This window comes from Apostichopus japonicus, chromosome 9 (assembly GCF_037975245.1).
Source record: "Apostichopus japonicus isolate 1M-3 chromosome 9, ASM3797524v1, whole genome shotgun sequence".
NCBI classification, from domain to species: Eukaryota; Metazoa; Echinodermata; class Holothuroidea; order Aspidochirotida; family Stichopodidae; genus Apostichopus; species Apostichopus japonicus.
Genome location: NC_092569.1, coordinates 20089180 through 20104388, shown reverse-complemented (window position 1 = coordinate 20104388; position 15209 = coordinate 20089180). Strand labels below are relative to the sequence as shown.

The window sequence follows — 15209 nt, the reverse complement described above, 5'->3', positions numbered from 1 at the left end:
GGATTATGAAAATTGCCGACTTTTTTGATGTTAATAATAGACCTCTTGATTTCCTTACTTTTGTTAGGACCTACAATATTGGTAATTTTTCGTTTATTCACTACTGGGGTTTAATTAAAGCGATTCCTCGTCATTGGAAAATCGGCTAACAGGATACCGATAATAACCCTACTGTCAGTGAACTCTTACTTGAGAAAATTATGGGGAATTATTCCGTTTCCCACATACTTTATCCAGTGTTTCTAAAAGGGGTAACCTCTTTGCCCACCTCACTTAATAAGTGGAACACTGTTTATTCTTTTGATTCTGAGCAGTGGGCGATGTTGTTTTGGATGCCATACAAGAGTATTACTGAAGCACGTTTGCAATATTTTCAGTTCAAATTTTTGCATAGAATTATCCCTACTAAGAAATTGCTTTTTAAAATGAATATTGTAGACTCGCCAAATTGTTCTTTTTGTAAGTTACATGAAGAGACTATTGAACACCTCTTTTGGGATTGTAGCCTGGTCTCCTATTTTATTTTAGATATCGAGAGAGGACTATTGAACAAGCAGTTTTTCTTTTCGAAAGAAGATATTTTCTTTGGTTTTCAATGTCAGGAATATAGTCCATATAATTTTCTGATATTACATATGAAGATTTATATTTCTGATTGCTCAAGAAGAAATGTACAACTAGACACGGAAACATTCTTTTATCAGTTTAAGTTCAACAGTACTGTAAGAAACGCTATTTATATGATGACTTAAAAAACAGCTTCATTCTAGTTTAATTATTGTGTAACAACAAAATAACATTTGACAGTGTATGTTTCTGTATATATATTGTCGAAGAAATAAACAGGAGGAAAAAAAAATATTATTATTATTATTATTATTATTATTATTATTATTATTATTATTATTATTATTATTATTATTATTATTATTATTATTATTATTATTATTAATATTATTAATATTATTATTATGATTATGATTATGATTATTATGATTATGAATATTATTATGATTATTATGATTATTATTATGATTATTATTATGATTATTATTATTATTATTATTATGATTATGATTAGTATGATTATGATTATGATTATGATTATTATGATTATTATTATTATTATTACTATTATTATTATTATTATTATTATTATTATTATTATTATTATTATTATTATTATTATTATTATTATTATTATTATTATTATTATTATTATTATTATTATTATTATTATTATTATTATTATTAAGTTCAACTGATATTTCCACAAAATAATATTGGTAACGAAACTACTGTAGCGAATGTATCGTAAAAATTAGCAAGGATAGTGTTAGTATGTATTACAGTCTGTAATATATTTAATGTACCATGTAAGCTTCTTTAAGCCCCATCACATTTATCACTATAAGGTGCTCACTTTTTTTACGCTCAATTATTTCGAACAAGTTAAGAAAATAAGTGTTTTACATTATTTTTTGATCGATTTTTTTTTGATCGATTGTCTGGCTTTACTTGGGAATAGCTCGTTTGAGCGATGTGCTACTTAATACTTATTATTTTAGAGATGTTCTTTTGTCCACCAATCACAGGTTTGAATACAATTCAAAAAAAAAAAAACATTGATATTTTAATTAAGGCAACGACAACTATAATTTAACTGATTGTATTTTAAATTCTGATTTCATAGTATTAATTTCAGAGAAGAAAGAGAGAAAAAATCAAGGGAAAATCAAATTGAGTTTGCTTAATCGATTATATCGCAGTCACTTATTTTTGCTAGGCTCCATAAACTATCTTTATAAATTGATAAGTCATTATGCCAGCCTGTAAATACCGTCTGCGCCCTCCACCGATCGGTGTTACTCCACCGACGCCATAGAATATATAAGGTTATAATAATATATATTACTCTTTGATTATCACCACGAACACATCATTAACATGGCCGGCATGACCAAATTTGTTTTACGACGTTTGAGCATTTATTGTCTGTTCACAAACCTGCATTTCCGCTGTACTCTCCAATTCTAGACAGTCGATAGTTGTCACTCTCATTATTGATACGGAACCGGTCACATTTAACATAGAGTGGATTACCATCTCTGGTCACGAAATCAAGCCGGAGTTGATAATTGCCTTGAATGGTGAGGTGATACAGTTTATCGTTACCCAACCAAAACTCATGACTGACATCACCAAAGCCTTCTTTGTAGCTGATCCAGGTCCGATTGAAATCAACAGAACCATCAACGCGACGTTGGAATATCTGATTGATGGGGAGATAAAATATTATAGTAACACTGTTATACCAGTTTCTTTTAAAAGAGATGTTATTTATTCTCAAATATTGAAGCAAGCAACTAAATTACATGCATGTGGTTGTCTAAACTAAATATGTCAGCAACTTCTCCCCCATTCTCAATCCGGAAAAGAAAAGACATTCATCATAGCGCCCAAGGTCAGAGGTGAAACTCCAAGAGGTAAAAACTGCATATGGCCCATTGTTGTATATATCTAAATGTCAAAATGGATATGGTTCCTACGTGAGCTATGACGTTATAAGGTAAAAAATGCCCACAACCTTACACATGTGTAAATAGGATATCATATTCTGATCGCTTATAGTGCATTACTCATCAACGTAAAACGCCATCGGTTCAGTGGCGGAGCTAGGGGTATTGGTCAGGGGGGGGGCGAGAATGGGCTGAAGGGACGCTTTCAACCCTATCTAAGCGGAGCGCCACCACAGGTTGGCGCGTAGCGTACACAATTTTATGTAAAGATACTCCCTAGATCGCCGGAAATGACCCTTTCCGGGCCTAGCTAATTTGCAGATAAACGAAGAATTAAATAGGTGTCATCGCCAAATTACACCAACAAAATGTGACAAATGTCAATATTTATAGATGAGAGCGCAATAAAAAAGTCAATAATCGTGAATAAGTAAAAAGTGGTAAAGAGCTGAAAAGGGGGCCCGCAGTCCATTTGAGTCCGTCAGGGGGGGGGGGGCATCCGCTCCCCCCTGACTATATGGACGCTCCGCCACTGCACAGGTTATGTGGTCAAAGGATGTAAAGGAAAGTGTTAGTGTAAATTATGCAATGTATTAAAATGAAAAAAGAAAATGATTATGCCTTTTAACAACCTCAATGAGTAATGTAGAAAATCATAACGCAAAGAGGAACAGTTTTACACTGTAAAACTGTAGACGGTGAGCAGATACGGGGTTGTGGTGGTGTCTGGGTGCGGTTGTGTTGGGGTGGGGTTTATTGGGGTGGAATAGGGTTGCTGTTTGGGTTTAGTGTCACACCTCCCCTCTCTAGTGAAAATCAAATATACCGTCTATACTAAAGGCAGTTATAATAGACTTACCGTCCATCCTGCTCCGTCAGTCATATTATACAATGTATCGTCTATAATATAGGATGTCATACTGGACTTACCGTCCATCCTCCTCCGTCAGTCATATTAAACATATACAATATATCGTATATACTATATGATGTCATACTAGACTTACCGTCCATCCTCCTCCGTCAGTCATTATATACATATACAATATATCGTCTATACAATAAGATGTCATACTATAGACTTACCGTCCATCCTCCTCCGTCCGCCATATTATACATAAACAATATATCGTCTATAGTATAGGATGTCATACTATAGACTTACTGTCCATCCTCCTTCGTCAGTCATATTATACATATACAATATATCGTCTATACTATAGGATGTCATAGTAGACTTACCGTCCATCCACCTCCGTCAGTCATATTATACATATACAATATATAGTCTATAATACATGATGTCATACTAGACTTACCGTCCATCCTCCTTCGTCAGTCGTATCATATATATATACTATATATCGTCTATACTATAGGATGTCATACTAGACTTACCGTCCATCCTCCTCCGTCAGTCATATTACAGGAAACATCAAATGATGCTCCACTCCAGATAGTTGGTATGATGGTATAAATACCATTAGTAGTGTTCCCAGCATCGTACCACTCCTTACAGTCGGTCATGTGTTTTGTACAATTCACTCCATTACCATGGTAACCACTCATGCAGTAACATTTGCGTACATCGTTACGGACTTCACAAACCGCATCAGAGCTACACTGGTAGAGATCATTGTAGTTCATTACTCCATTATCACAGGTTGAAATCCTTGTACAGTCTTCATTCACGAGAAGAGAACCATTCTGAATCAAAAGAGAAATCCAGTCATAAGAGTTCAAAAGTTAAATTATGATTTAAATGAAACCGACAGGAAAATTAGGACACAAACATTTGAAAAACAAAAACATATAATTAAGGATCTGTGGTTCACTGTATACAATATACTATCAATATACTATTTTCTGGCTTGTACCATCAGAGAGAAATGGTTAGTTAAAACTTTTCAAATACAAGACGAAACAATGCAAACAGACACACACACCAATCAAATAAACTTGTACTTAAATAATATTTTATTTGCAAGAAGAGAACAGAATTCCACCCTCAAGCTTTATTTTGCATTGTAATTATCATAATATGGCATTACCAAAATCAACACTCCAAAAGTGAAGAGAAAGAACACTAATAATTTAGGCTACTTTATTTATTTACTCTTATTTTTGTCTACCAAACTCGTACAAGAAATTGTGCAATCTTGTTAAACCTCCCCAAAGATTCCAAGATAGGTTTAAAATATCATCTTAGATTAAATTATGTAGGATACAAAATTGTCTGTATTCCAAATGCACAATAACTTATTATGAATTCAAATGGTTCTAATAGCGTAAATCAACTTGGCTAAATTGAGCGGGTGCGTGAAGATGATATAGCTTGTTCAGAAAAAGACAAACTTCACACTAAACGCTAAGTCAAGATGCAGTTTTACTTTACTGTATCTGGGAAGACACATAACGGTCCAAATTAGCTCGCAAATCACTTCACTGATATTTGTTTCATGGTACAGTTGATAAAACCTTTGTCTTTATTTTGCGTGTTTTCTTGTCTTCTTTACCAAGAACAACGAGTACAACGGTACATTTTTCTATGCAGATATAATTATATGTCCGTTGTTAACAAACAAATATGTCACGTCAATTCTACAAACAACCTGAAACTAAAATCCGCCGTATATTGTCAACAACTGTACAATCAGGCTTATCGATTAGGTTATGATATAAATTGAAAATGAAGGTGAATGAACAAATATTTAATGTTTCCATCTGGCTCCCATCATTTCTTTATCCATTTTTCGAATCTGTATTACTCACATGTAAAACGCAACAGTGGACTGAAACTTTCAATAGGTTGCATTCTAATAATTCTTAAAATTAAACTTGGCTAATGAAGTAAAGAATAGCAAAGCTATTAACATTTAAAAATTTGAATTACATCGAAACATTATCGAAACATAGCTATTACTAATTCTTACCTGAATAACACTGCCATTACTCGTAAGGCAGTTTGTACGGATCGTGGTGTATGATGTGGCGTCAACCGGAAGCGAGGTACCCTCATTACTTGACCCAGGTTCACTGGTAACTGGAATGTGAGTAATGTCATGGTAGAAATGAGTGAAACAGAATTAGTATTCCAAACGTTCTCTATTTGATCTGTTGTCTTCACCAAAAATGTTCTATGGTCGGGTGCTCTTGCCTTAAGTTCCAAACAGTGTACAGATCTCGCAATATTAAACACACGGATATTTTCTAAACAGATTGAAATTATTATTAACAGGGGTAAGGGGGGGGGGGCATCTTTATCCTATGATAACCATGAAAGTAAGTGTATAATGTTATCAATGGTCTTTAGGCTTACTTCTCCTTTAGGTACATTAACTAACAGTAAATTGCACATGTTTTTTTTTTTTTTTTACTTTGGGGAGGTGGGAATAAATTGAATTTAACTAAACAAAATTAACAAACAAGCCTACCATCCTTGGTGGTAGATACGTCCTGTTCCTCTTTTGTCGTAGCGTATGGCGTGGTGTTAGGTCCACTGGGAACTAATATGTGTGTAAGTACATGTAAGAAAGGAGTGAAACGGAATTAGTATTCCAAATATTCGTTGTTTGATCTTCTTTGATCCACTGTCTTCACCAAACATATTCTAGGGTGGGGGGGGGGTAATATCGCCAGAAGTCCCTAATTACAGTGTAAAATCACATGATAGCCTAGGCATATGGCTATAGTCCTACAACATTGTTACATCCAGCCTAGGCCCGCGTTTAACATGATGACTAAGTTTCACAATGAAAGTATTACAGGCAAAACAAAACAAAAGTAAGAAGTGTTCTACAATGCCAAGGAAGGATTCAAATGAGAGGTATTTGGGGGCAATGTTCATCTCAACGGACCAGAGCCGTATATATACGACTCTTCAATGAATAGAATTGATTAAATATTCTATGCGTGGTGTATGACGTGGTGTCAACGGCGAGGTAACCTCATTATCTAAACAAAGTGCACTGGTAACTAGAATACGTTTAATATCATGGGAGAAAGGAGTGAAACAGAATTATGAATAATTTCCAAATGCTTCTATATTTTACTTAATGTCTGATTTTCTAGAAATTTACCCAATGAGGCGGATCGGAGGAGGTGGTGGGGTGGGGGTGGGGTGGAGTGAGAGGGTGCTTGATTGAATCAAGCATGGTGACGTTTAAAATCAGAAACTAATCTAACGCTGAATAATCTGATGTTACAATAAAAACTGCTTATATATACTGGGGTGTTTTGTTGGGGTACATGTTCATATACTGAGAACACATTAAATATTTGTTCTGTCGTCGACATTAAATTTCAAAACAAATTGACGGAAATTGATAGCTGGCCTACAAATTGAGATATAGATGCTGAGTCGCCAATGTTATTAATTGAGATGTAAGTCTAATCGTCGTTTCTGTCTTCGTTTCTGTCTCGTTCCTTTTGGAGATATTCTGCTTTAGTAAGGTGTTTGTAAATTTTTTACTAGTATTTTCAAGGTAAGTGACGTATAACATTTATTCCACTCATTAGGTAGATATCGCATTTTTGGTGTAAAATGATATTTTAATGGCCTTTTAATTTTTAAGAGATGGTTGCCTAGTGAAGGAAAATGAAAACAAGGTCATTTTAGTCCATTAGGTATGTTCTTTTTGAACATTCGTAAATGGTTTAAGTAAAAGTAAAACAATTAGGACTGACGCGTGTGCTTTTGATGTAACATTTTATTTTTTTCTATATTATCAAGCCTGAAATATTTTGTATAATTTTATGAAACGGTTTCTACAATGAAATTGTCCGTGAACTAGAAGAAAGGTTTACACCGTCCATCTTACCTTCATTTGCAGTATGTACCTGCATGTCTTCCTTCTCTGCGACTTTGTTTGTGCATTTAAAGTGTCCACGAACGTCAGAGTCACGAGCTGTTCAATGTGGATAAAAGCAATTTGAAAGAGTACTTAAAAAATATTACTTTACCTCGATTTCAGTGTCGATCATTCATGGAGTTACAATAGAGTACAATACCAATGTTACTGAATGTATATCGATTTATGTTTTCTCGAAATATTCACTTTTAAAATATATAATTATGGATTTGCACTTTAATGTCAATTTTCGCTACCTCGTCGGTCGATGAAGCTTTACTACTTATGTTAATCTAGAATGACTGTAAAAAAAAATCATTTTATTTTCATATTTGCAGCATAGCTAACTGGGAGGAATCATCTAAAACTTTATAATAATGAAGTTTTCTCCTATATTTTCATCTTTTAAAGTATATACTATATTTGGAGTTGTTTTATACTTAAATCCTTTGGACAAAGTTAAACCATATTTAGACAAATAAATGTGGTTCAGAACAATTAAGATATTTTGTGATTGCATATGTATATATATATATATATATATATATATATATATATATATATATATATATATATACATATATATATATATATATATATATATATATATATATATATATATATATATATATACATTGGTATATTTGTTTACTTCAACGCATTAGAGCTGGGACTTAGGTTTACCTCGGGGATAGGTTTACCTGACACCAGGTAAACCTAAGTCTAGGGTCTTCTTGTTCAATCAATTTCACTTCCTTTGAGGAATGATTATTTCGAGTTAAGAGAAAACCTCATAAACTTTTCAATTCCGAAGTTACAAAAAAAAAATCGTTCATTTAAAGGGTAAAATTTCCCCTCAAAAGTGGCGGTAATTCCGAAGGGTATATAACAGAATTACGAACATGGTATATATGTTGATCCCAACTTTACACCTCGATTTTGACCAAATGCGGCTATATATAGTTCCGAAACTTAAAGGTTCCTCTAATTACACTGAAATCTTCGTAATTGTACTTTTTCTTCCATTAAATTGAGATATTGAAGAAAATAAGAGTTTCTATTTTAACTGGCAAATTTACACGTAACGAAACAACGCCCCCACACATAAGCAGTTCTTTCTGTGTTCGGTGGCAGGGCAGTCGATCGGATCGTATCGTTGCTATCCCAATAGCCTACATTCAACGTTACTATATGTGGCCTAGCCATGTAGTCTACAAAGGAAAGTGCCGCAGGTTACCGTAAACGTTGCCCATTTGAAGTTGGCTTTTGGACTTTGGTGCAGTATATGCATTGTAAGTAAATTCCTAGTGTTCCGGATATATTAATAACATTTAGAGTAAATACCTTCATGCTGAACACAAATAAATTAAGACCATGGTTAGAGTTAGAGTAGACTAGCCTAGGCCTAACGTTAGCCCTAAATTGGACCTATCAGTATTACTGGCTATGGTAAATCACAGCTGCCTGCTACTGCCTTTGCTGATACTCGGAATATAAATGTGATACATAAATTAAAGTATATACTTGTAACAGACTGGTCAACCTACACATTTTGCAGCCTGGTGATCTTCCAGATCTTTTAAAGTAAAGGCTTAATAATTGACGCACCTCCAAATATTACTAGGCCTACTAGTAGGATGGTGACTTCGAAGTTCGGCCACTTAAGACTTAAAACACCCCAAAACTAAATCTTCTGGTATAAATCATTTGAAAATATACTTCATATGGTGGGAGAATTTTGTTATAGTACGATACACGGCCAAACTTTCTTTCCTGCAAACTGTTTTCACGTTGTTTTCCAAGAAGATTCTTCGTGATTGTGGAACTGGTATTTCTTGCTAGAGTATTGCGAAGTTCGGACGCGCAACCCACAGTGTGGCGATGGTGATAAAATTGGGGGCGCAGTTGCTCTTTCAGTAATTATAACAGACTTCATAGATCTTCGTCATTTTATTGACAAATATGTAAGTAATTTCTTGCACACGGGTCATTTTGGAGAGAAAATAACTGTAGCTTCGTACTTTTTGGTGAAATTTGGCTCTTCCTGTAGGTTTTCATGGTGAAAATCGTGTATTTCTTAGGGTGCCCGAACTTCGCAGTATGGCGAACTTCGCAATACTGACTATACCAGGCTACTATTACTATATACTAGCCTACTACTACTGTAGCTAGTACTAGCAACTATACAGCAGGCAACCATAACTTTTTGCTGCCAAGCAGAGTTAAATATTTCATGAGTTTGAATCCATTTCAGGTATTTGTTGATCAAATTGTTTTTGTGCATGTTTTGGGGCATTTGGAAATCTTACTCCCTAAAAATAACCAAAATTACCTCAATATAATACCACTAATCTCTGGGACCTGACCTTTCTGAATGTAGAGGCTCAGAGCATAGCAAACAGCATCCAAAGATAATGGATGTTTACTTAGGCCTTCACTACAGTAAGCTCATTGACAGATGTGTCAATGTAGGAGTATGAAAGAACTTGCATTCGTGCGATGCAATTTTGAACCATTTCACGAAATATAAATCTTTGGGTATGTCTCAATCTCTCTGACATAAAATAAGGCAGTCAGAAAGTCACAACTCCACAAAAACAGATATACAAGCAAACGGAACACTACAGTAAAAGAAAGGGCCTGACAGATTCCATAAACGAGTTACAAAAGTAAAAAATGTGAAAACGTTTGCCGTCTCAGTACAATATTCATCCCCACAATATTCTCTATATGTGTTAGTGTGCATCACTAAGCCCTGTGCGTACAGTAGTAGTGGTGTGTCATTGGTTCTGATTCAGAGAACTAAGTCACACAGGGCCTCAGTGTAGCAGTGTACAACAATTTTTTGTACTGTAACATGAGTTTTTTCCCCCTGCACCTATGGGATGAATCATGGCTGAAGGTAAACAATTGAGTATTCATTTTAGAATAACAACGCAATCATGGCTAAGTAATTTAGGCATTTTGATATTAACGTTATGATGTGGGTAGTGTTAATAGTGCTGAAGTAATAGCTTGATCAAAAGTATTCCTCAAAGTCCCACAATGCCTTCACAGGGTGACCTACTGTACAGTCACTTGAGCACTTAGGAGTTTTTGCAAAAAGAGCAAATTCCTTGTCCAAAATTGCTAGGTTTGATCCAGTTTTACGGAGTCCCATAACAAAAAACACAGTCTGTGATATCTCAATGGAAAAGTGTAAAGATTCAATGTAACATATTTGAAAGGATTAGAGTATGTTGAAAAACCACCAACTATGCATTTTAAGGAAATAAACAGTACCTCATTGAACCTTGCATTGTGTTCACACTAATAAGTTATGAAATTGTTATCAGTGTCTTCATCATTAAAAGCTATTAATTAGGTTGATCAATGGTCTCACATATTAGTGCAATCACAGAGGTTAAATTTCAATCAGGTTATAATGCCAAGGGAATCCAGACCTACTTCATAAAAAATAAAAAAAATCATGGCTCCTATAAAAATCATTCATGATAAAACCAGCATACATACAGTATGTGCAACTAAAGTAGTTTCATATTGGGTATCATGTCCAAATAAAAGCTCTTGATTGTATTCAGTTTTCATACTTTTAAAAATGACCATCTGTGTGCAGTAATTTGGTGTTAGTAAGTAACATGAAAATGCACAAGACTAATGTTCAACAGGCACTAGATAGTTCTCATGTCCATAGCACAAACCAGGGAGTTGTTCCATTACAACTCCCTGCACGAACAGGCTATTATGATCAGAGTTGTTATGGAACAAATAAAACTCCCTTGTATGATGTTAGAACTGTACTGTGTGACAAAACACTTATATGCATACATGTGGTAACATGTTGCTATGATCCGATACTAGCTGGTTGGGTGTATAAATAGATCACCATTATGCAAACTGCACTGCACATGGTTTCCATTATGTAATAAGTTTCATTTTATGAATTTGTCAATCTGACATGTATGCTACTGTATATGTGTAGGCTGCATGTACAACTTATTGTATCTTAATAATATACAGCAAAAAACTATTGAGAACTGTGATAAACAACATTTTCAAAGTGACAGTTGGGGATCTAAAAAGACCACTGAAAGCCTTCTGTAGCGATATAACATGATACTAAACATTATATATCTCTGCAAGCTAGTGTACCCTGCTTTGAGACGCATGGTTTAAATAAGGTTTTCACAAGTTTGCCCTGTTGACCCAACCACTGGCCTAGACATACCAATAAATAGATCTATCCATTCTTCAAATTGAGTTTTCACAATTTGACCATTTTTACCTAAATTACCTTTGACCTTCACCAAAAACAATAGGCTTCTTGTACTTGTGATGCATCTATACATACATACTGTACCAACTATGAGATCTGTCCAATAAAGCTTACTGTCATGAGAAACTGTGTTTACAAGCTAGGATCACAAACACAGTAATCCTACCAATGCACACGCACACATATGCCATCGTGAGTGGAAAGTTTCAACATCATTGAAACCAAACATTAAAAATGAACTCAGTCATAATGCCAAAGTCTGTGTACACGAGTAGTCCTGAGCTTAAACCCCAAATGATACGTTGAGGGACTAAATGTACCGGTATACATAGTCTAGGGTGCATGCAATTTTTTAGTAAATGAACTGCATGCGGGATGAGGCATTGAACCATGCATGAATACTCAGTCAATCTCTTGAAGTGATTGCATGCTAAATTCCTGGGTACAACTTACATACCAAATAGTAGATCAATATTCAAACTAAATAGTGTGGCATTTTTCTCAATTGTTGCATATGCGGTTTCCATGAAAAAAGTGATAGCTAAATTAACTAAACTGACATGAATATTGGACAACATGTACACTAAGTATTGACATCAAATAGGGAACTGCACTGTCAAGACTTCCACTTGCAATTTATGAAACAATTATCTGGACTTATTTATGTTCATTCTCTTGTCAGAAAAGATGGCTCAAATTTGGCACAATTTGAGGAATGCATGAATGCAGAATGAGAACACCACAGCAGATATGCTCCACTTTGTTGCAAGAAGTACAGGGCTGCAATTTCAAGGTCGACACAGGATATTAAAATACTGTAACTTTGAGCTGCTGGTTCATGCTGACCATGGGATGCAGAGAGAAATGGCTTATATGGAAATAAGGAGCTCCCGCAAGCATATATTGCAAACATCCCAGTTGTCTTTAATATTCATTAAGTATTGACTGTGAGATATATTTTAAATCCCTATGACCTGAAGTTAGTTTTCTAAAGTCTTCCCTTTAATATCCTCTAAGTCTGATCAACACACACTATACATAATATAAATTTACTGTACTAAGTTTCAACACAGACAAAGATGATGAAAATTTGCTGTTTATTTTCAAAAACTGTAAACGATCTAAGGCACAGCTAACAAAGTAATGTAAGAAAGACTTTCCACTTCCCACCAAGTCCACTGCCAAACCTTTTGGTTTACTTTGCTACTTCCACCATCATAGAATGTTATCAGAATTGAAATGACTTTATGTGTAGTCTTTGAAAACCAAATGTACTGTAAATCTGCCATCTGGCAGGCTGGAATGAATTGTAGGTAGGATTGTGAAGCAAAGACTTGAGGTGTTAACACACCATCACATTTTAACCTTGATTATGATGTGTTTATTTGTACCTTTTGCAACAATGTCAATATCAAAATGTGAGGCTTTAAAAAAATATTTACATGGAATGTACTTCAGTGAAACTTTGACATATGATTAAAATGTTGTTTTGGTTCATTGTAGGTTAACGAGAGCTGATGGAATTTCTCCACAAGAGAAGGAAGTACTGTCATCAATAAAATCTGCAGACAGAAGAATATTTTTACTGAAGATCAAAATTTTCAATGAAAGGAAAGGCTTTCGATTCAAATTGGACAAACAACTTCTGTAGATATAATGAGGACTAGATTTATATGTCATTGCTTGGAGCCAGGTACGGTGCATTCTATGAGTTTGAATTTTTCTTTTTAGTTTCTGGACAGGTATATGACATGCAGCATACAAATTAAAATTTGTTAATGAATTTTCTTCCTTTACAGCATCATAAAATTCATTATTAATAATCCATTTATACAAATTCTTATGTTGCTGTATTTGAGAATAATTTTCGTTAGTAAAACAAAGATTTTAATCATATTCATTGCATTAACTATTATTCATGTAACTCCCTTACTTCACTGTATCAAATAAAACATTGTTTCACCAATCCATTATTCCAGTTGTTATACTGCTGGGAGGGGAGACACCAAGGTCTTTTAATACTTCAGTTACAAAATTAATGCTAACTAGATGCTCAATAATGCTTCCCACAATGGGGATGTTGGGTCTAGCAAACCTTAAGTCTAGTGGACCCTCAATGTAATGGGCATCCTCCCCCTATGTTGGTACTGCATGTGGTATACTTTTGTTAGTGAATTTAAGAGTTTCATCCTAGTCATTACATTCAGGGATGCTCTTTATTAAACTCCTTTACTTCACTGCTGCGTATTGGTAATCAACTATTCTAGTTGTAATGTTGCTAGTACTGTATTTGAGAATCCTTTTGTTAGTGAAACGAAGAGTTTAATGCTATCCATTACATTTAGGAGTACTCTCTAAGTGTCTACCTTCACAACATCATATCATAAATTATTAACAATCCATTATCTCTTTATATTTATGGCAGAGCTGTAGTCGAGTCCAATTACCCAGCGCCCGATCCAAGTCCGAGTCCATCTTGTCTGAGCCAAATACAAGACCCCTCAAGTCCGAGCCGACTCCAGATACCAAAGATCATCTTCGGTAAAAATTCTTGAACTGTTATGATAATTATGCACCCAGGAGGAAATTTACCTCATGCTATAATTTTTTCGGACCAGATAAGTGACAGCAAGCTCTTCCTGGTTCATAAATGTTATAAAACTACTGGGAGGGGAGACACCAAGGTCCTTCAATACTTCAGTTACCCAATAAATGCTAACTAGATGCTCAATAATGCTTCCCACAATGGAGGTGTTGGGTCTAGCAAGTCTAGTGGACCCTCAATATAATGGGCATCCCTCTTGTTGGTACTGCATGTGGTATCCTTTTGTTAGTGAAACTAAGAGTTTTATCCTAGTCATTACATTGAGGGATGCTCTTTATTAAACTCCCTTTCTTCACTGCATCGTATTGGTGATCCATTATTTTAGCTGTAATGTTGCTAGTACTGTATTTGAGAATCCTTTTGTTAGTGAAACGAAGAGTTTAATGCTATCCATTACATTTAGGATTTAACTTTCTAAGTCTCTACCTTCTCAACATCATATAATAAATTATTAACAATCCATTATCTTTTTATATTTATGGCAGAGCTGTAGTCGAGTCCAATTAGCCAGAGTCTGAGCCAAGTCCGAGCCCACTTGGTATGAGCCAAATCCAAGACCCTTCAAGTCCGAGCCGACTCCAGATATTCAAATATGATCACCTTTGGTAAAAATTCTTGAAATGTTATGATAATTATGCACCCAGGAGGAAATTTACCTCATGCTATAATTTTTTCGGACCAGATAAGTGGCAGCAAGCTTTTCCTGGTTCATAAATGTTCAGCCCAGGCGCTCAACTTTCAAACCATGCAGGGAGAGGCAAAATCATATTCAAACCATGACCACCGCCAGGTTAGAACGTGCTTGTGAGAACCCTGCTCTACTAAAAGTGAAATTCTAGTTACATTTAGGATTGCTCATTAAGATTTTCAAATCATCATCATTGTCATGGTTGCTTTTGTATAAATTTTGCTTATTGTTCTCTCAAAATTGCAGAGTAGATGGAAGAAATGTTAGCTAA

The 15209-nt window shown here is 34.8% G+C and overlaps 1 protein-coding gene and 1 long non-coding RNA gene across 3 annotated transcripts in view; one reads left to right on the top strand and one right to left on the bottom strand.

Moving 5' to 3' along the window:
- Positions 1–15209, bottom strand: part of LOC139973130 (ficolin-1-A-like) — a 36828-nt gene that overhangs the window by 7282 nt on the left and 14337 nt on the right. Inside the window, exons 2-6 of the mRNA XM_071979571.1 lie at positions 7340–7426; positions 5954–6025; positions 5453–5562; positions 3918–4226; positions 2008–2272 (exon numbers count right to left, since the gene is read on the bottom strand). Coding sequence (XP_071835672.1) covers positions 2008–2272; positions 3918–4226; positions 5453–5562; positions 5954–6025; positions 7340–7426 — 843 coding nt within the window. The remainder of the gene's footprint in view (positions 1–2007; positions 2273–3917; positions 4227–5452; positions 5563–5953; positions 6026–7339; positions 7427–15209) is intronic.
- LOC139973152 (uncharacterized) overlaps positions 13153–15209 on the top strand; it is a 71818-nt gene continuing 69761 nt past the window's right edge. The window contains exons 1-3 of one of the 2 annotated variants that reach the window (XR_011795148.1): positions 13153–13338; positions 14071–14186; positions 14736–14855. This is a non-coding gene — a long non-coding RNA (uncharacterized lncRNA). Of the gene's footprint in view, positions 13339–14070; positions 14187–14735; positions 15135–15209 lie in introns of those variants that run through there. The other variant, XR_011795147.1, reaches the window with a different exon arrangement.